The sequence below is a fragment of the Muntiacus reevesi genome, chromosome 12 (assembly GCF_963930625.1).
Source record: "Muntiacus reevesi chromosome 12, mMunRee1.1, whole genome shotgun sequence".
Lineage (NCBI taxonomy): Eukaryota > Metazoa > Chordata > Mammalia > Artiodactyla > Cervidae > Muntiacus > Muntiacus reevesi.
The window spans coordinates 39465037-39487483 of NC_089260.1; the positions used below are offsets into that span (position 1 = coordinate 39465037).

Below are 22447 nucleotides of genomic sequence, written 5' to 3' on the forward strand. Positions count from 1 at the left end.
AAACAAACTGCAGAAAATAAATTAACCAGTAATTAGGGTTCAGAAAAAGTCAAGTCAAGGTATGTGACAAATGAGAGTCAACACTTGGATGTATTCATTACATCTGCAAAGCTTTTTCCCCTATAAAAGTGTTATTTGCCATTTAATGAACACTTTTACCGGTGCCACACCCATAGAGGGACAGGATAAAAAGATTACTAGCTTGGGAAGTTATGCAAAATAACAACAGAGTTAAGCAGAAGACTTTCAACTGATGCTAAAGGAGGGTGTCTTTTTTACTCAGTACCGCCAGAAACTTACAGGAAAACACGCGCACACACACAGTGTTTGGATCACCCTTGTTTGTCACTAAACAAAAGATGATGCATTCACAAGGCAGTGCTGTTTTTGTCCTCTGCTCCCTGAAACCATTCGTACCTAGCCAAGAGTGGTGCTATGCTGTTGTTTTTAATCAATCAATAAAAGAGGTTTAAGAGTATTATTTTATAGGTGGAAACACTCAGAAAAGTGATGTTATTTCAGGGCAACCAGTAGAGTGATCAATCCCACAGAGACAGCTGTAAAAGGGACATACAACAAATCCTTTAAATAAATTCTCCAATTCCATCTATTTCAATAGACTCTGCATTTAGTAACGTGAAGCAGAGACTGTGGCTCTCGCCCTTCTATTTTTTTTTCCCCTCTCTCCTTTTTCCTTAACTTGCAGATCTGTGCTCCAAGCTCCGAAACAGTTAATTCCCTCCTCCACTCCGTGCCAAGAGAAATGGATGTCACTGCTTACCTTGTAGAGCTTCAGGGCCGCCTCGTGCCTGTGATTGGTGGTGTGCAAGCGTAATTTGTCCACGCTGTTGGTGTAGTAGTCACAGGCGTTGCACTTGAGGTGAACGGGGTTGCCAATGGCAATGCACTTCAGCCTCCATTCATTACTTTTGCCCCCTTCTTTAATGTGAGCCACCAGTTGATATTTCTGCATATGTTTATCAGTCTTGCAGTGAAGCTGGAAGTTGGCTTTGAGCTGAGTGTTGTAGTTACAGAGCTTGCACTGGTAGATATCTCCAATTACAGCCCTCCATTCCTCTTCAGGGAGAGAGCGCTCGCTGCTCACATGCACGCTTAGGGCCTCCAGGCTGTCAGAGGTGAATTTGTTGCAAACAGCACACTGGAATAGCTTCAGCGCTGGGTCACTGATATAAGGTGACAGCTCTCCTGCAGTAAGGAGGGACAGGTCATCACCTATTAGCTGACCACTGGCAAGCCGGATTTCAGGCGGCAGCTCATTATTTACTACAGGAAAAAAAAAATTAAAAGGAAAAATAGAGACTGGAAAACACAGCGTGCACAAAGGAATCTGTAAAATAAAGTCTTGACAAGGAATGTGCTTTCTCTAGAGCTTAAACTATAAAAAGCCGTAATAGGATTGAATCAGGATCAATTACAATCATCCCTTTCAACTTCTAAATTCCCTCATCAGATAGCTTTAATTACTCCTACTGGGCATGATGTCATTCTGAAATTTGTATTTTCGAGGGCAGGAAAGTGGATCAATACCATAACAAAACAGTCACGTGCTTGCAATTTAAGCGCCCAGCTAAACTTACACAAGCGCTAATTGTTATTTCGCAATTTGTCGAAAAGCTTGATGAGATTTGGCTAATACTGTATGCGTGCCTGTAATCTACTGCCAAATGTCTGGGATAAGGTAATGGTATTACTGTTCCTTTAATTATCTTCAATCACAGACACGAAAATCTTTTTTCAAAAATATTTCATGAAAAATAATGGCATACCATTCAGAAGCTCAAGTTTGATATCTTAGGGCATAATTGAAGCTATAAACCTAGGAAGCTATAGCTCAGGATGCCAGGCAATTAATGCCAATTAGCATTTGTTCATCGGCCTATTGCAGGCAGACAAAGTTTGCTAACTTCTTTTCTGCTCTCTCGGATCCCTCAACTCCTTCCTCTCTCAAGTTAATTCAGGTTTGAAGAGAGACACAAATGGTTTGATTATCCAGCTGAAAGGGGAAGTCCCTTCCAGGAAACTGTCCCCAATTTGTCGGCACTCACCACTTTATCGGGGTGCATCACGTCAAATCAAAAGTGTGATGAGAAACTAACAGCAGTGCAGAAAAGCAGTGAATACTGACCAAGTCCCGGGGCCAGAGCGGCCGCCGTGGCAGGGTCCAGCTGGAATGGATTGAGCAGCAGCTGCGGGTCGCCGGGGCTCTCCACCTTCATCCCGGTCAGGCCTATGTTCTGGGCCAGGTAGTACTGGTAGAGCTCGGCCTCGGCAGGGGCGAGGCCCAGGTGCAGGTTGTGCTGGATCTGCTTCATGTTCTGCTGCAGGAGCATCATGTTGTGCATGTGCTTCTCGCTGGTCATGTGGATCCGCAGGTTCCGCGCCACGTTGGTCTCGTAATCACACACCTCGCAGCGCCAGGTGGGTTTCTGCTTGGGTTTGGATGGAGAGGGGGTCCCGCAGCCACCGAGGCTGCTGTTGGGGGCTGGGGCCGAGTGGCCAAACACCTGCTCCCCGGCGCCGTTTTGGAGATTCTGCACGTTGTTCAGGTGCTTGTCCGACTGCATATGAATACTGAGGTTGCCTTTGGTAGTGGTAGAGTAGTTACAGACCTCACAGCGGAAGGGTTTATAGCCACACGTGTAGCTCTCGCCCCGGGCGAGCCTGGGGTGAGGCTGTCCAGTCTTACAATAAACACAGGAGCCTCCGGGCTCGGGGTGCTTCTCCTTCATGTGGGCCTCCAGGGTCTGTTGATACTTGTAGTGCCAGTTACATTTCGGACACTTGAGGGTTTTGCATGAGTTCCTTGAGTGCATCATTGTCATGTGACCCCCAAGAGACCGCGAGGACCCCAAAACCGTGTCGCACTTGGGACACTCGATGCCACTGCCTGGTGAGCCATCTCCCCCGGGCCCAGGGGTGCCCGGGGCACTCGGGGCGAAGCCGTGCTGGTGAGGTGCAGCCGAGCTGTCTTCATCCCCCCGGGCCGTCTCGCTCAGGTGAGTGGCGGTGGCACCCTCTTTACTGGCGCTGGCTTCTGCCAAGTCCTTGCCACTGATTCCGCAGCTGCCCGACACGCCCCCACCGGCCCTGACGGCGGCAGCCTGTTTTTTCTTTTCTGGGTCATCAGCAACAGTGGCCGAGGAGGACGAGGGGCCCTTTTCAATGAATTTTAGCACACTGGATGATAAAGGAGAAATGCTTTGGTTTAAGAGAGGGAAATCTTTGTTGCCGATACTATCGGTGAGTTCCCCTAATACTTCCTCGTCGTCAAGTTCATTGGAGTATGCATCCTCTTCATCCTCATCTCCTGCCTCGGTGGGTTCGCTCTTGACTGGGCACTCCCCGTTGGGGTGTAAAGCGTTGCTCTCTTTTGGCCTTTCACAGTTGTTCTCTTGGTCTTTGCTCTCTGACATCTTGCTAGACTCAGATGATGAGTGGCTGAGGGAGACAGAGGTAATTGGGGTGTTCACTACTAAACTAGACAGCCCCCCCAGAGTCACTTCAGCCTTTGGCATTTGGGTGATCCCCAGCGGCTGCTCGGCGGAGCCAGGGGTACTCGGGCTCCCCTTCAAGAAGGCAAAGCCAGCCGGCAAAGAGTCACCATTTTCAACATGAAAAGCGCTCCATAAACCGCGGAAGGTTGGGTCGGGTCCTATGAGGTTTGTAGTAGAAAAATGGGGATAAACAGAAGTGGATTTTTTTGGTTCCAGAAAGCTTATAAGAGGTTCTTTGTCTTTGCCAATCCCCTGTATTATGGCCGAGACGCATTTGTTACTAAGGAGCTTCTGCTCCTCCTCGTTAAGGGTCATCCGATGGTCATGCACAGCATGGGTTACAAATGACCTGATATAACCGAAAGACAACTTGCACAAGAAACACATTAAAACAGGTTTCCTCTTCCCATCGCTAACGCAACCATCGAATTTGGACAAGTCCACATTATTGGGGACATCTTTGGACACACAGGAGTTTTTGGCTGAGCCATCACTGGTTAGATAGTCTTTCTCTCTCTTGTGTCGGAGATCGTAGACACGGAAACTGTGCAACACAGGACCAACTCCTGCTAGTGCTGAGGTATTTGGGAAAGCCTGATCGGCTGTAAATGGTTTCCCGAGGGATGAAGCGATATGAAAAGTGTTGATGATCTGTGGGTAGAACGACAGAGGCGCAGAAGCAGACTGATCACCCTTCTCTCCGGCAGACGCCAGGGAGTCCAGGAACATCGCTGTAGAAAAGAGTTTGCTGTTTGCCCCACTCTGCGCATTCTGCCCACTTTCTTTGGAGTCCTCGATTATATAAGCTGACCCATCAGGCTGGTAAACGATCTCCCCTGTGAGATTTTCCACGTCACTATCCTCTAACTCGCTGATCTCGCTCTCGTTGTCATCCTTCAGGACGGGAAGGCGGGCATTCGGGCAGTGGTGTTCCATGTATTTTTGTAAACTGGGGAAAGAGGTGGCACATTCGTTGCACGGGATCTCCTTGGCTGAGGTAACCTGAGTGGCAGCTGCATTCTCGACACTGAAACCCAGCAAGACTTCACTTTTGCGCTCATCCGTTTTCAGGTTGTCATCTGCGGAGCTGTTTGCCCTGTCAGGCTCCATTCCTGCAACTTTCTCTGGCACCTCATTATCAAGGGGTGCCGTTCCACACAGCTTTGATGTGCTCTGCCCATTTTCCTGCCTTGAGATAGGAGGGGAGTCACAGGTTTCCATGGCAATTGCTACATGGGGATCTCATTTCATCCAGCCTGTCAGGGACCTGGATAAAAAATAAGGTGAGAGGAGCCATTTTTATTAAATAATGACACAGCTCACTAATAGCCCATCACTAATTTACAGCTGCTGTAAACTTGACTATCTAAAAAGGTGAGGGGGAAAACTTAAAACCAGCGTCCCTATCTATCACAGACAGACTTTGTATAAATGTAGCAAAATAATGTAGATAGCTATCGCAGGCATGCCTAGACATCCGGAGTGTTTTTGAAATCACTCCGAGCATTCATCACAAATCTAAAATTCGTATCAGGAAGCTGAATATTTTTTTCATTCCTGTTTTCTGAAAACGGATATAATATACGTAAAAGCTTTAAAACGCCCTTTACTCTAATAGAAATGTAAATGGCTTTCATAAGACGACAGAGGGAATAAAAGGACAACACAAATAACTTGTAATTTAAAAATTTACCTTTTACTTTATCAGGCAGTGAGTAGAAGTGGGGGGTGAGGGGAGGTGAGGGGGGCGGGTATAAGGGTGGGAGGGAGACCAACCATAAAGGAACCTTAAAATTAGAAATATTACAGTCACAGGCGGCACAGACCAAACTCTTCTCTGGTTTTCATTTTGCCAGTAAATCAGCTTACTACAAATCTTCCTTGTGTGAAAGCTCTCAGCAGGTATCTGGCTGGCCCTGATTAAGCACCAATCACAATTCTCTCCCACACTTCGGTCACCTCAATGGGCACCAGAACAGAAATTAATATTTACTGCAACCGGTCCTACCATCCTAGGGGACAATCGTATTCACTCCGCTTTTTTTATTTTTTTCCCCACTGCAATACGTAATGAACACCGTTCCGGATACCATTTTGATATTATCAATCCTGGCTGAGTCGCCCATCTTTCAACCATGGCCTCAATCAACATCTCCCTTGGCTTAACAAATCATATGCAAGCACATCTGATGAAAATACTTCCATCATTTTTTTTTAGTTTTTTTTTTTTTTTCCCCAGGCAAGCATCTTAGACTGTAAACTCCTTTTGTTGAGACCAAGAAGCACTTGGTCTCATAAAAGCCGTATCAATTTCGGGTAGCAGGGGAAGGTACCAGGAGGAAGGCAGGCACACGTTGGTAAAACTGCACTCCCCTTCTGTGTGTGAGTGTGTATGTGTATGCCCACTTGTGTGTGTACCTGCAAACCTCAGCTACTGGCACAGTAGCCTGATTAGGGCTGACATATCTCTGAATCCCTGCACATCTCTCCATTTGCAGAATGATGGCAGTGTACACAAGAGTCGAGTGGTCTGAAAGTTTAGTGTTCCTTTTCAGTCTGCGGCAGAGGCACTGCCTTGATTTTATCAAAAAGGCAAGCCATCTTCTTTCAAATCTCAAAACTGAAGGGACCCAGAACTTCAAGGCAAACAGCCCTCTCACATAGATGGATCAATACTTTCAGGTATGCTGATGGTTTCTGAAATGAGGAAAGCGGACATGACTATATGCATGCAAGCATGCTAGGTCGCTTTGGTTGTGTCCAACTCTTTGTGACCCTATGGACTGTAGCCGGCCAGGCTCCTCCTCTGACGAGGCTATACTGCATTAGTTATTCTACTGGGGAGGATGGACACTCAGTGATTCACTATGGATTTCCCTCCCACCCCTATAGTCTACTGCATCGACTTCACAGGGGTGGAGAACTAAGAAGGAAACAAAACCCTGGGCTCACCAATATTACTGAGCATTTCAGAAATTCCTTTTTAAAAGTTCTTCTAGAAGAAAGACATCATTGGAGGTCAGTGGCATATTAAGTATGAAGAATAACTTCTTAATACTCTCTTTACTGTAATCAAATTTCATCTTGCCAGCTAAATCAGAGAGGAAGTGATCAGTTTCGAATACATCAAAAGAGCTGCACAGATTGAAAATGAAATCAAAATTCATTTTGGTATCTAAGATGGTTAAAATGACATTCTAATTGCACACGAATCAAACATCACAAAGTGTGGTGTGTAATTTTAATTATTGAGGCGCTCCACGTTAATTATCTTCATGGCAGGCATACAGCTTTTAAAACCCTCTGAAATAATCTGATAAATCACCATAAGCATGAAAACCTAATAATTCTCTTAATTAGTCCACAAACATTCATATTTACCTTTGCATTTACCAAATTTGCACCATGTATAAACACTGAAGGTAGCCAAAATGTCTAAAATAAAGTCCCATGCCAGACTAAAAGAAATGAGGAAGGCAGGGAGAAATTGGAGGTTTGGAGGCGGGGCAAGGTGGTAACACTAAACTAATGATCCTAGATAAAAATATCAAGTTCCAGGACTCAAAGTAACTTTTTTTTTTTTTCTTTCTTTCCTTTGATGACTTAGGCAGATATGTGGAAGATTATTCACCTTAATTACAGGAGTGAGAAAAGTTCTCAAACACTTTACAGCCTTATAAAGGAGTTTCTGAGCTATTCTTATTATTTAATTTCTGTTTTACCTATACCCTACCTACAAGAGTTCTCAGCTGACAAAAACACTAACTAAGATTATGACACACATGCTAAATGCACCTCAAATGAGTCGTATGTAACACACAGTTAATAATTTTGGCCAGATGCCGAATGGACTCTGCAATGTCTCATCAGTGTCTCTCTATATGAAGTATTAATAGATCCTACCTTTTAATTTTATCTTCATAGGATCAGGAGTAACTATCAAAAATGACTTTATTGATATGAGACAAAAATTATGAAAACTATACTACAGAATCAATCACAGGACAAAGCCATGTGGTAACAGCACTCCCACATAACTTTACACAAAATTGCTAATCCAGTTCTTCTCATAAACTACACATTAATCAGAAACTAGTAAGTCTTCTGTACAATCAAAATAGTAAATATTCTCTACAATCAAATTTACATTTCATTCCAAAAGCAACAGTAACAAAACTATCTGAATTGATAGAGCTAGTAGTAGATGACCTGATTTTTACATTTGTAGTTATATACTATGACCATGGTGATGTTTACCAGCATATTTTGATGGAATCACTTTAGCTTGTGCAGTTAAAAAGTTATTTAGATCAATATGTACTATGACACTAAAGATGATGCTAAGTGATTTCACTGTCACCAGCGTCAGACAAGATCTTTTCTTTTAACAACGTGACCTATTTAGGAAATTTACACTAAAGTTTATAAGTCCCAGTTAAAAGACCACAAAGACAGCCATCTAACTTATACCAGAGTATTCATTCCAAAATAACTTTATAACAAGTAAACTCACTATAAAAGTTGCTTCACCTGTTAAACTGTTTTCTATTTAGTCTTCACCAATTACTATTCTCTACTACCAAACATTCTATTAAAAAACAAAAACAAAAACACCCAAGTCCTCAGGAAATCTCAAAGAGTAAACCTGATACAATTTTAATGTTAAATTCAGAACAATACATACTAGCTGGTCTGCTTAGAATACATGTACGCAGTTTCGGGTATTCTCAGCAATTCACAAGATCAGTGACTTTGACCATGTAAATCCCTTTTTTGGAACTAATGGACAACATGCAAAAAGGAACTTTTATGGCTCATTCTGCCTTACTGTCGTCCTGCAATCACTTCTGTCTAAACTCTGCTCTGCTAAATGACCAAACCCACCTATGAGGAGCCTGGCTAATGAAAGAGGGTGCTTTCTGAACAATAGACAAATTCCTTTGCATTCAGAAGGCAGGGCTCCCATTAGAACCCAAAATCAGAGAGGCCAGTTTTACCTCTGTTTTTTAATTGAGATTGTCCCAGCCCTCCTTGGTGACACAGTGAGACAGTGTTTGTGAAATGATTAAGAAGAACGTGATCTGATCAAGAGGACAGAATAATGGGAAAGGAATGCTAGGTTAGCCACTCTGCAAAGTGCTGGGAAAGAAGACAGACCACTGTGCCCTTTTGCCTATTGTTTTTATTCTCATCCGCTCTTTGCCATGTCGTGATACTTTGAATCTTTATTTCATTTTGAACGGGTTAAAAGTTGGTCATGTAAAAGGGAATTTGGTAACAAGTCACAAATCCTAAAAATGTATATATATATATACACATATATATGTATATATATAAAAAATAAATAAAAATCCTTGAATTATATCAAGTTTCCAAAAGGTCATCACTGTCTCTGCTGTGGCCTTTTCCCATTCCAAATCCTCTATCAATATGTCATAGTGAGTTAGCCAAAGACAAAAGAGAGGCGCAGTGTGAAAACGGCACATATATCTAATGCTGACAAAGCAATGAATAGACCTTCACAAGTATAATTATACTTGTTTATTTGTTGCCACGTACAGAGAACTGATGAAAAAAATCCATCAAAGTGGTATTATGCAGACACCAAGAGCTTCTTTTCTTTGCTTGCTAAAGCCACATTGAAGCTTAAATTCCTTATTGTTAAATTCAGAAGAAAGAAAAAAAAAGATTTTTGGCTGGATTTTTTTCTTTTTTGCATCATTTCCTGACAGATCTTTTGTGTCTTGGGCTGCATTAGCTCACACTGCTACCTCATTTTTACCCATGTTGGAATTCATAATTACAAACTACTGTACAGAAGCTTTTAGAAGGGTGTGGTGTGCTGACCAAGATGAGAGAGTAGTGAAATTGGCCTTTTCTCACAGCCTGGCTTTTGATATATCAAAAATACAGGTAAAGTACCTGTGTAGAAGCATCAGTTACATCAGAATGCATCTTTGATCTCAGTCTTTTAAGTCAGTTGCTGGTGCTTTTCTTTACTCAGCTTTCTCTGCAATTTGCTTATTTTTGGATCTGTTTAGTATTTCATAAAAGACTGCATAACTTCTTTCCCACTTCAGTATTAAGAACATTAGCAAGAAGGGAGGCAAATGCAAGGATGTCAAAGGATTGAAAATATTAAGTAAAAAGATTTCAAACCCAACTCTGAAGGGGCCATTATGTTCCAATAGACACTAAATCACATAACTTAACAAGAGCACATTTTTAGAGGTGGGGGCGGGGCAAATAAGCTTTTTTGTTTTTTTCTTGCAGGATAGAAATATATCAAAGTAGAAGCAATCTGCATAGTTAATGTTTGTGAGCTTTACAATTTAAAACAGAAAAGCTGTAATTTTTCTTTGCTGGCAATCTGGAAACACTCTGGAGTTAATTACAGCTGATTCGGAGTGAACCACACAAACAAAGACCAGTCTATGTCCAGACAATTATACTGCATTAACCAGCTTAGAGCTTCCTGCTGATGTTTCAGAGCTCTTCTGTTACACACTTCTACCTTCCCAGCACGAGAGAAAATGCTTCTGCAAGAAGGAATTAATGAACAGAACTGCAAAAGAATGTGTGACGACCTCTCCTGACACGGCAAAAACTTTCCACCCATGTCACGACAAAGGGGAGAAGGTAATTAAGTTTGAATAGAAGGATGTAACCAAATATAGTAAGCACCTAAGCCAGGCAGAGTTTTAAAGAGGGAAAGTTGACAAAGACACACATGAGCGTGTATGTCAACCAAGTCCCCGTTTTCCTCTTTCTTCTCATTAAAACCTAAATTAGCTATTCAACACAGATTTATTTCCTTCTCATAAATAGGACTCTTAGAATTGATGTTTCTGTCTCTTGTTTTTTCTTTTTCTTTCTCTTCCTATCTTCCCCGCCTCATCTTCCCTCATTCTCTCTCTCATCTCTAAACCTCTATGGACTTTATATGACAATCACAAATCATTAAACACATGTGTTGGAGAACTAAAGAAGAAAAGTACCCCTCACCAATGGTTCTGACAGTTCTTAATTTGATTAGTTGTGGGAAATAGGAATTTTCCTCAGTTTTCTTCGTGACTTTAATCAAACTCCAGCTACTTTCCTTAGAGAGAAATCAATAATCTCTCCTTAACCAAATTACACCATTATATGACTCATTTTATTTGTTTGCTTCAGGAAAATTTCATAATCAGTGAGCAAGATGGACCTAATACTTTAGCTATCCTCTGTAAACAAACTTTGGTCCTTTTAACCAATCTAGTTGATTTCTAATTTTCTTATTCATTCTAATTGAAAATGAATAGTTTGCATTGGTGTGAGACAAGGACATGAACTGTAATTATGTTCAGTGCCTCTTTCTGATTCTTCTTTGATACTGTTTTGCTAGTATTCCAGCTGACATTGGGGGTTTGTAGTGATTGCTTCATTAAAGGGTAAGGATGTCCTAATCAACTAAAGCATTACTAGAAAGCTGTTGTTTGCCAATACTGTGAGAATATACTGACTTTTCTTTTTGCTTTCTTTATAGAAGAGAAAGGTACCTGCGAATGCCATCACCCAGCCATATACTTAAGTATTAATCATCTTCCCTTTGTCTCATCTATGCAAAGTTGGATTAGAGTTAAATGACTCTATGAGCCTTTTAAATTTTCTTCCCTAAATAAATATTAATCTACAAATCAATCAATGAGTGTTATATTAAAACACATATAAATATACTCTCTGGAAATACTAAAAGGTTATGTAAATTATAATCAGTTTTACAAAGCATCTCAATAATGGACAGAATCATTTTCCCCTCTCAAGTCTCTCTTTCTCAATCCCAACTATAATTGAAATTTCAAGTAAATAAAACTTTGAAATGGAAAGTTTAAACATGGAACCATTTAGTTTTCCTTGGGAAAACATGTACTGGATCAATTAGTTTTAGAAATTTATAAATAATATTTGCCATGTTTTGTATATGTTTATATTTCTAGTCTTTAAAATGTAGTGGACTAATCTCTCTGGCATACACCCAATTTAAGTGTTTAACTGATGATGCTTTTACATTGTCACATAGGGACATTTAAAATTTTTTTCTTAATTAGTTTCATTAAGGTAATTATACTATAGAATATCTGACTTCAGATTTACCAGACTAGTGAAAGCATTTCCACAATACATTTTTCTCATATACAATGTGAAGACAATATATCTTTACATATATATACATGCATTTTTTTCTTCTTTGTCTATTAAGATACGAAATTCATTATTAAATACTGACAACTAAATATTTAAAGAAGAAAACAACTGCTTAGTTATTTGCATTTCATGATTCCCACCAACATGATCTCATAACCAACATAACACCAGTGTAGTAGTGTAAGCACAATCTTTTTTTGAAAAATGTCATTCCTTGCAGGCTAAAGCTACCATAATTATCTTCATAAAATTAATCACAAGTCAGGTATTCCAGCAAACATTCCTATTTCCTGAGCAGTGGTTTCAATGATTTCACATGATTTCAAAATAGTTTTAATGAAGAAAGTTATATGTGTAATTTCTTAAATCACTACCAGTGCCTCTTACTATCCAAGACTCTTAATCTATCAAATACAAGTCTCTTTTTATATCCCATGTAGATATTTTAAATCATGTTATATTAAAAACCACATTAGGGCTAACACAATAGAGAACCTAAGTGGAATGCCAGGTTTCTTCTGGATGAAATATTGGCAAATTTATGTTTGATCACTCAGATTGGTTGGTTATTTTATTTCTATTATGAAGAGCCTTTTGTTTGCTTTCTGTGTATGTGTGTGGGGTGTTTTTCTTCTTTTTTGGCCTGAAAGTTAATTTGACTGCTGTCCATAAGTGAAATGAGCAATTCAGTAATTAACTTTTGTGTTTTAAATGTATGAACTTTAATTAGATTTCATTATAAACAAACAAACGTCAGCCATAATTATAAGCTCCTTGATTTACCCACATATTATCCCTTTTCAAACAAACTTGATGTCAGACAAATTAAAATCAAGCAGCCAGCAATTTTGAGTTGAATTTTACATGATCTGCTGGTAACCTGATTACTTTAACTTCAATATCATTACAGGAAAAGTATTTCAGGAAAAATAATGACAAGAATTCCAACAGGAGACAAGCTTAATTGTATTGATTCAAAAGATGCATGTTCATAGGAACCATGTTGAAGGAATAATGTTATCTCAAATCTACAGTTTCTATTAAGATGAAATTGTCCAGCATGAAAGAGGCAATTAAGATTAGTGTCTGCAGAACTAGAGATACTAAACTAACTAAATAATTATATGGGCCCAATTATCTTATACTTTAAGTAGCAAAATATCAGTATGGAGCAACTAGAAGGCATGAGGTTTGCAGGTTTATTTACTGACTGGTGTATCTATTAGGCCCAAGAACAAGTGGAGCTGTCAGGACATAATGAAGGTAAATGATTAGTTAGCACCAAGCCTGAACTCTTCTCCAATGCAATAAGAGTTAATTAAAGTTTACCACCAAACATCAACCAAAGCAGGATGTTGATCAGGTTTCAGCATTAAGTGCAAACAGACAATAGTTGGCAGCAATTAGTGCAGCTATCAAATGACATGCAATGATAATTATACATTTAAAACTGCTAAAGAGCTGGGGGAAAAATAATCAGCCTCTTTGACGACAAATACTCGAAGGGCAGGAAACAGGTATCAGATTCTTTCACTTTAACACTGTAAATCAATAGAATTAAACAAGAAAGGGTTGTATGGGTACATTATCTGAAAGAGAACAGTTCACTGGTTCCAAAATGAAATAAATCTGCTAGTACTGGCCTATCAAAGATAAGAACTTCTGTAGCTAGAGAAAATCAGTTACTTTTCAATTAAAGTTTCAGAGTGAAGTCTGTGTAAAGAAAGTTTAGCCTCTGGGTTTTCTGTCGACCCTACAATGCAACAAGTATTTCACCATAATTACTGTTATTTAAATTATTAACTTTTGCTCTTAAGGTACTGTCTAAATTTAAAACAAGAGCCAAGAGGGAGGGAGGCCCAAGCACAAGGGGATATATATATATATTATATATATATAATATATATAATTATAATTTACAACAGAGATCACCACAACATTGTAAAGCAATTACCTGCCAATTAAAAAAAAAATGAAAAAAAAAGAAAAAGTCATATATACATATTTAGTGAACATTATGGCAGATCTTCCCTTGATGCCATTCAAATTTATCACTTCAATCTTGCTGGATTCAATGAGACTGCATACAACACATACCGAAAAATACTTTTAATAAACCACCTCATTCTTTACCGTAGTTTCTGGCCTGCAGCCTAGAGCATGTCTCCAAAATTATGCCCATCCTCATGACCCCCACCTCTCCATTTTCCCAACTAATTCTGTTATGCTAAGGATTTGTACACAGTGTTGGCTAATCCCAGTATTTCCCTGGAGCTAAATCTAAGCCATGGCCAACTCCCAGCACAAAAATGTCTTTCTCCCAAAGCCCTTTCGCCCCCTTCAGCACTCATACACTCATTGGTCCTGACATTTTCACTTCAGCCATGACAAATGAGCTGATGACTCTGATGTGACTGCACGGGAGGAAGGCTTTATCTAAAGATATATCATTAACTCTCATCACCATCTCCTAATATGGCTCTTCTGGGTTAATGTGTTGTGAAAATTTGAGGAAATTTTTGTGTAAATATATGCACTTCAAGGAGTAAGAGACCAACTTCATCAAAAGGAGGAAAAGGGAAGCCAGAGTGGACAGGATCAGGGAAGGGGAAGAAAAAGAAAAAAAGACTAGCATGTTGCTCTGAGGATTTAAGTAACCTGACTCAACCTCTGCCCTAGCAGACCAGCCAGCGGACTGTCTCTTAAAGGCCCCTTCCCCTCCCATGGGCAGCTGGAGCATGATCTGTGAAGTGGCACCAAAAAAATAAATAAATAAAAAATGAAGCTTCTCAGATAAAAACGGCTAATCAATCCACAAGCCCATTTCTTTGTTTCTGTCCCCGCGTAGGGTGGATTTTACTCTCGAACCCTTAATTCCCTACGTTATTAAATCTCTCTAAATTCATTTTAATGGAGAAAGGGATTGTCAAAACCCATTTCCCTCCAAGGTCATTGTCTTTTTCAATTAGAAAGAAGCAATCTTTTTCTGACCATTATTCAATGTGAAACTCTTCAAGCTTTAAAAAGAGGGGAAAAGGAAGCTTTTCCATTGAGCGTGAATGCCACAACCTTTAGGTTAAGTTAGAACCCAAGTTCCAGTTACACAGGTCTTGTTATGTATACGATGGCGTTTACAGAGTCGATGCTTGTTATAACCTCTTCTCTCAATTCAACAGAAGACACACAGCCAATCAGAGTCGACTATGGTATAACAGACCTTGGGAAAGGAGGTCAGGCTTTGAGGTAAAGTGCTATTCACTATTGGACCATGCGAGGAGCTCTTTATTCCAGTGCTTATTGGCATCAGTCCCCCTTACTAGAGCAAGAACAAAGCCAAGTGCTCGTGTGAGGTTTATGAATAAATCAGAGGTGAGCCACTTCAAGTGCTGCCCATGATTTCCTTGTTGACAGTGAGCACTTAAACAGGCTTCTAGGACCAGCAACTTCTGGCAAACCACAACGATTCCTAATCTGCACCCTGCCTCATTTCAAGAATGAAATGGCCCACCCCATTTTTCCTGCAAGTTGTCACCGTTCAGGCAATTCTTGTCCTATATCAAGCAGTTAAGCTTTCCAATCCCAGGGCGGTCAGCTGACCCTGTGGTCATCATAGAAACTGGACCAACTGAAAATCTTCCTTTGCTTGGAAGAATTCCACAAATGAAAATATCTCCAGCATCACAGAAGTTATTCCCGGTATTATAGAATCTCTGGATACGGGAGGACTTGAGCCAACTGAGGTAAAAAATGTTCAACAATCTGCTAAAGGGAATGCACACACACTCACACACACATTGGATTCTCATTGCCCTGTAGAAGTGTGATGTTTCCCAGAAACTTCTCTGAGCTGCAGTTTCATTATGGGTTAAACAAGGGGATTGTGCTGTATGCCTTCTGACTGCAACAATCTATGGTTCTAATATAAAAACCCATTTAGATTATGCTGGAAGATAGTTTTCCCTATGGAATTTTCTCAGACAGACCCAGATGTTTTTAAGGCTGCATTTTTTTTTTCCAACAATTAGATTTCAAGAGGAGAGGCAGATTCCAGTAGTATAGTAAACTGAAGTAATATATTTACGTTTGTAATTAACACTCATTTATTTTTTTTCATGTATTAGTGAAGGTATTTACCAAGAATTTGCCAATAGTGTCCATCACTGTGAATACAGTGAATATACAGATATGGGTGCTGCCCTCATGAAGCCTGAAATTTATTTGAGAAGAAGCTTAAACAAGCACATTCTGAAAAATGCTAAGATGCTAATTATTTTCTTCCAATGAAATAAATCCTTACTCTATCAGTATGCAATCAATGCTTAGTCTTAAATAAATGTTCTTCAGATGAACTGTCAAGTCCAGGGCCACTTATAAATAAGCAGAACATAGGCATGGCACACACTTTTATTTTTAAGCAAACCTTGAGCAAAGATTGTTAACTAACTATTTATAAATGTCAAGCAAATTTCAAACTCAAATCCGGGAAACTGTTATCCAAAATACAGTTACATTTCCCCCAAAAATATAAACAGTAATTTAAGTGTGTATCTTACATGTATCACAATGGGAGATTATTATGAATTTAAAAATCAAAAAGAAAAACCATAAGAGAGATATATTAAGATGGTGGAAAATTGTGTTTATAAATTTATTAAACCTTATCATGAATCTTATCATCTTTGAGTGTGGGTAGTCCTCCTCTGCGTAATTCATCCCTATGGAAAGATAAAGGACTGTGGTCTTCTTCATGAGATACGCCAAGAGAAGACTCATAACTTGGCTATAAAATCCCTATAAGAAAATTTACGGGTTCTATAATATCCCTGGGTTATTAATAACTGGATCTTTTCTCTAGGTTGGTAGAAATTTTGGTCAGCAGGGTGCCAGGTAAATAGCATTTATTCTTCTTTCATGGCACATCAAAATATCATAACATCAAGTATATAGAAAGGGATTCTATGACACCTAATCTAGCTTTGGAAAAACCTTTAATTCAAAGACTTAGAAACCAGAAGGGTCAACTTCAACTCTGAAATAAGCTTTGTAGTCTCTTCTATTATTGTATATAATGGACAGTCTGGAATCTTGAGTTCCTGTAGATAGACTAAGGTTTGCATTATTTAAACACTATTTCTGTTCTAATTTGCTTCTTATAAAAAGACCCCAGAAGTGCATTGAAAACATCTAGAAGCCCCTCAGAACCAAAGCAACTTGTGACGAAGGAGAAGCAGATAATAAGGTGGAGGAATAGCCACCTAGATATCATCAAGGTATCCGCCAATGAGAAAACATAAGAAGGAGACTACCCTTTGGCCCTACCCCTTAGGCATCCTCCTTGCCTAATTTCTACCTCCCTCCCTTTGGGGACAGATGTACACCTATGGCTGATTCATGTTTGTGTACGGTAAAAGCCATCACAATATTGTAATTATCTTCCAATTAAAATAAATAAATAAAATTTTGTAAAACTAAAAAAAAAGAGAGAGAGAGAGATAGGGGGGCATCTCAACTCAAAAGGTCTATATAGATTTGCTGTATCAAATACCCTTCAGGAGAGCATATAGTAAAACCAACTATTGAAAATAATGAAAAGGGAAATATAAGGTGTCAGCCCTGTATATATTCACTTCCTTTTATGTTCACAACACATTAGTTTTAGGTAAGCTCTCCAGCAACTCTGAAATACAAACGAGGGATCTGAGGCTCGAAAAGATTAAATAACTTAGATAAGGTCATCTATAACAAGAACTTAACCCAAGGGTCTTATAGATCTAAAAAGACCTCTATTTGGTCACAGAGTTGTCAAAAAATGGAGTAGATTTTAAAACATCTAAGATTTAAGTTAAAATAAACAGTCTCATTTAAAAAGGAAAAAGGAATCCAAAGTAAACAGAATCAAAAGAATGTCTGGTTTTAAACTAAGTGTCATTCTTTTTGTACACTATGCTGCCTCTAAAACATCACAGCACTGTCTTCATTTACTTTCCCTCCACAAAAGAGAAACCTCTTTCTTCTTCACACCGTGTTCATGGTTATTAAGAATACACTTTAAGTCACTGAGATCATCAGTATTTTTATGAATCATAGACTCATCTTACCCATTCAAAGTACCTAGCCTAACCTCCTACGTCATGCAAAAATATGCTTCCAGTCATACTGGTTAGAGGCCCTCCAGATTCTACTGGTCTCCTTTCAGTAAGAGAGAATTCAGTCTCTCAGAGGAGACAGCATCACTGTTGGATTACCATGGCCCATTTTCCTTTTCTTTTCTTCCCCATTTTCACCAGCTTTGCCTTCATTCATAGAACAAACCCTTTTTCAAGTAGCCTATATAGTTGAGTGACCATTAGTCCTAGCGGCGGACTGCTGAGTTCTCCTGACATGAAACTACCTTGCCGGCTTACTCAACAATTACTTCTCCAGAGTTTAACATCTCATATTTTAAAATGAGCTGATTGAACTGAAGAAGTCTAAGGCAGTTCCCAGCAATGAGCCCTTTGATAGTTTCCAGTTGTCTTATACCCTACCTGCTCTTTTCTGCTGTGATCCTCTTGGCCAGTTCTTAGAAAATGAAAGAAATTTAGTCTACAGAAGGAAATGCTCAGGCTATGCCTATAAACACATCTAAAGAGGAAAGAGAGACATTAATGTGGAAAGGGGGCATAGACGTGTGTGTGTGTGCGTGCATGTTATGTCTATACTCCTAGTTTGTATCTACTAAACCAAAAAGGATGACTCACTCTCAGTTCATTTCTGGGCCCAGGAAATTTTACGTAAGAATTGCTTTATTCCTAAATGTATGGGAGAAAAGTACTGTGAACTATACTGTAGAAAATCTACATTAATAAAGCCTTTCAGGTTTAATGAAGGTACTTCGGGGAATGACTGGGCCTCTTCAATTTATCCTTCCAATCAGCAAATTTTAAGATTCTTTATGGGCTTCTTTCTTAGAAAGTTTTGTTTTGTTATTAACAATACAACCAGGTGGCATAGACCAGCTCATATGTTTTTGCATTTTAACATTGTTGAAGCTATGGATTTCCTTTCTTCTTTACAGTGAAGGAAAAGAATTTTATGGACAGTTATAAAATGCATATTTTAACCCAAAAGTCAATTTTCCCTGGTTAAAATGATTTAGATCTGAGTAAATGCTTGCAGAATGCTTTCTGTTTTTACAGCTAGGACACAATGGAACCTATAAACTTCATCCTAGAGGTACGTGCTATAATGCATACCATTCAAAAATTATCAACTGTGCACTGTCGCCTCCCCAGGACAAGCAAACATTAGAAATGATCAATCATCTAAATATATGATGATAGTGTGTGAACCCCTGGCCTGAATGACTAAAACACCTATCAGGGCATTATGACATATTAACTAAGTCAAGCTGCCCAGATCTTAAATTATATTTGTTTATTTTCTCAATCTCTAGAATGTTAAAGTATTTAATTATATCAGAGATAAGCGGTTTGCCAAATACGACTTTAATATCAGAGCCATTTTTAAGTTGTGTGCATACATTCAAAAGTGCCTCCAAATGGCAAATATTTTATTTTACTTACAAGCCTTGAAAAGTGTAAGGAGAAGTGGGGAGCAGCCATTCCTGAACTGAGGATTGTATGTCAAACATGAAACCATATCAAACTTTCAAGGCAACTTGTGAACCTCTGAAACTAGGGAATTAACAGAACATCAAATCCCCCAAGATCACAAGAGGAACAATCCGTATGCAAGAAAATAATGCCATTGAGCCCTCATTAAAAGACCATTTTGTCCTTAGCCATCAAAGACTGTGAGTGCACTAAGATCTTGGTTATATCATCAGGATAACTAAAACAAGTGCCAAGAGAAATTGTGCACTTTTAGTTCTCACATGTGTCCATCTGTTCACATATAAACATATATTCTGCTTTCTGTCTGATTCCTAAAAATCTTGATATCAGAATACCCTGGGTTTTTGCCCATTTCCTAAGAATGCAGACATCACATAAGCTACTATTAACCCATGTGTGATCCACTTCATGGTGACTGGAAAGCTGCCAGTTACAACACATGGTGCTTGGTTAACAATGTCTTAAAATATAAATGAATTTATTTTTTAAATTAACACATTTTTCTTATGGAAATACCTTAATAAGCCCTGCTGCATGTAAAAGAATAGCCTCCATGTGGATTTTTTTGTTCTTTTAAGACTTTTTGCAAGCATATCCATAAAGTTAACCATAAAAGTTTCTGAAACAATCCAGAATTTCTTGACAAATTTTTTAAAGGGCTCTAGTAAAGAATTTTGGTGACTTTATATAACAGAGATCAAACACTTTCCCCTTACAATGTTCTGTACTCAAGAGGCAACCCTTATATTTTAATTTACGTGAAAACACTTCTGATTTCCCAAGTTTCCATGTAACCATCTTAATAGTACCTCAGTAACTGAACCGTTAAAGTGATGAGGCAAATAGAAGTTCTACAATCTAGTAACACAACAAGTTAGCTTAATATCTGGTTGAATCTTTCAATCCTACTCCGGGGCAGCCTTCAATAGCTCATTTGTGGTGACCCCCAAACCGGAAAGAGTTTGTTTATAATGTATACATGTAAATAATTATTCACACTGCAGTTGATTTACATATGTACAAAAGAGCCAATTCCCACCTTTGAAAGTGTCTTAACACTTACGGTATTTTAACTGCCCTAATTATGGTTGAAGAAACATCATTAAGAGCCCTGATCACGTAGGCAACTGATAACCAGTTACAGCCCTAACTAGTAACAAGGGAAAACCCTACTGCAAATATTTCCAAGAGTACTTAGACACATTAGAAAAGACTTATCTCAAAATGGAATACATGATACACCTACAAAGCAACATGAAGATGAATTAAATCCTAAGACAATAACGCTGTGTCCTCTTCTACCAGCCCATCCCAGCCCCCAAAGCTGACAGGCCACTTAAAACACAACATTGCCGAAAAATCAGAACACACAACTCTTTCCCAAGTGAAGTGCTCTACCAGCTGAAACAACTATTTACAGCAGATGGGTGGAGGGAAGGGGCAGAAGTAACTAAATGAGATATACACACCATATTGTTGGCCTCTTCTGAAATACCTTTATGCCAGCAAAGTGCTGGGAATTCTCAATACCCAATAGTCAATATTTGGCTAGCCTAATATGTTTCTGAAAACTCTTCTATATACAAACCTCTGTTTATCATTCTCTAGCTACACTATTGTCATACATATTACTTCCCAGTGATGATGAAAACTCAGGGCATCTTATAAAGTTGCTGAAATCTGAGCCCCTGCTTGTTTCCTCTAGTCTTGGACAAACATAACTTTAGAGTGAGCAGAGCATAGGCATAAAGAAAGAGGAGCTTGCATTTTCATCTTCTTTTCATCTCGGTCATTCAGTCAGCCATTCAGAACCCTATTCAACAGAGCTTTTCATTATGCAAAAAAATGCTAATCCTTTTCCGATGCTTTCACACTTGTATAAACCCCCATTCCTTCAACTGAAAAGCAATTATATCAGTTTACCTTTCTGTCAAAAACAGGATTAATATTCCAATAACAGAATTTCCTTTCTTTTCCTATCTTTTTGCTTTAGGAAACTAGAGATTATTAGTAGAGGCATTCTGAGAGTAAGAATACATTATTTTAAATATGATTATGTGAACCAATGAGCGGGAAAAGGGGAAGAATCACAAGAAGAAAAAGTCCTTCAGTTACTGCAGAAACTCTTTTCTGTGACAGAACTGACCTTCCCATTGCAGATGCCCAAAGACACGGAGACTCACTCTGGTCTATTAATCAGAAACAAATTATGAAAGAATGTAGCTGGACTGGTTGACACTATCCTGTCTTGGGAGACTCAGTCACAGCCTAGTAACAATGTCCTCTCCATGGGTAATGAACAGCCATGACAAATGGGGCAGAGAAACTATTTATTTGCATATGCAAATTCTCACACAAGGGAAACATGTACAAACAAGTGTCATTGTAAGGTGGATTAGGCAAACAACGCTTTCTTTTTAGGACATTCTGCAGCCCAGAACATTAGTCAGCACAATTAAACCAATCTCCATGGAGACTAATGAAATTTCACCATGGTATGAGTTAAATTAGATAGCTAGTTATGTGTTTCCACAATCCAACTTGAAATCCATTATTGTTTCAGAACAATACAGCAATTGTGCCTAGCTGATCTTTGCCAGCTCAACAAGCTTCTAAGTTGACAATTTGCATATGTTAATATAATTAAGCACTAATTACATGAAACTTGTACATATTCACATGCACTTTCCCTGGGCGATTTTCAGTTTGAACCTTGGCCAAGTCTTTAACCCTTAGAAAGGTTTTAGAGGAAAAAAAAAAAAAAACGACTCTGCCTATGGGTACAGCCCCTAGGCAGACACAGAAAGGCTCCTCATTTATAAACACAAAGCTTAACCTGGCTTCTCATATTTCTAGCAACAATGACAGAAAATATTTTGTGAGTGTGCTAGGGACCAGGGATAAGGGAACAGTGATTGAAGGGTTGGGGGGCGGGGAGTGGATTCATCTTTAAAGACTCATAACTAGTATCTACTCATAGGTAAGTAATAACACTCATTTCAAGAAAAATGTGAAGGAAGCAGTTGCTGTCACTGACATTGTTGAACACTGGGAGATGAAAATGATTTGACAACAGCAAAAATAGCAAGTAGAAAAGGAAAAAGGAGCCAGCAGCACCTAATGAGCTTTACA

The 22447-nt window shown here is 39.1% G+C and overlaps 1 protein-coding gene across 5 annotated transcripts in view; it reads right to left on the reverse strand.

Moving 5' to 3' along the window:
* Nucleotides 1-22447, reverse strand: part of ZFHX4 (zinc finger homeobox 4) — a 201877-nt gene that overhangs the window by 174082 nt on the left and 5348 nt on the right. For 3 of the 5 annotated variants that reach the window (XM_065902514.1, XM_065902512.1, XM_065902513.1), the window contains exons 2-3: nt 2147-4782; nt 782-1284 (exon numbers count right to left, since the gene is read on the reverse strand). In XM_065902514.1, coding sequence (XP_065758586.1) covers nt 782-1284; nt 2147-4736 — 3093 coding nt within the window. In that variant the 5' untranslated portion in view covers nt 4737-4782. The remainder of the gene's footprint in view (nt 1-781; nt 1285-2146; nt 4783-22447) is intronic. The other 2 variants (XM_065902516.1, XM_065902515.1) reach the window with 1 other exon arrangement.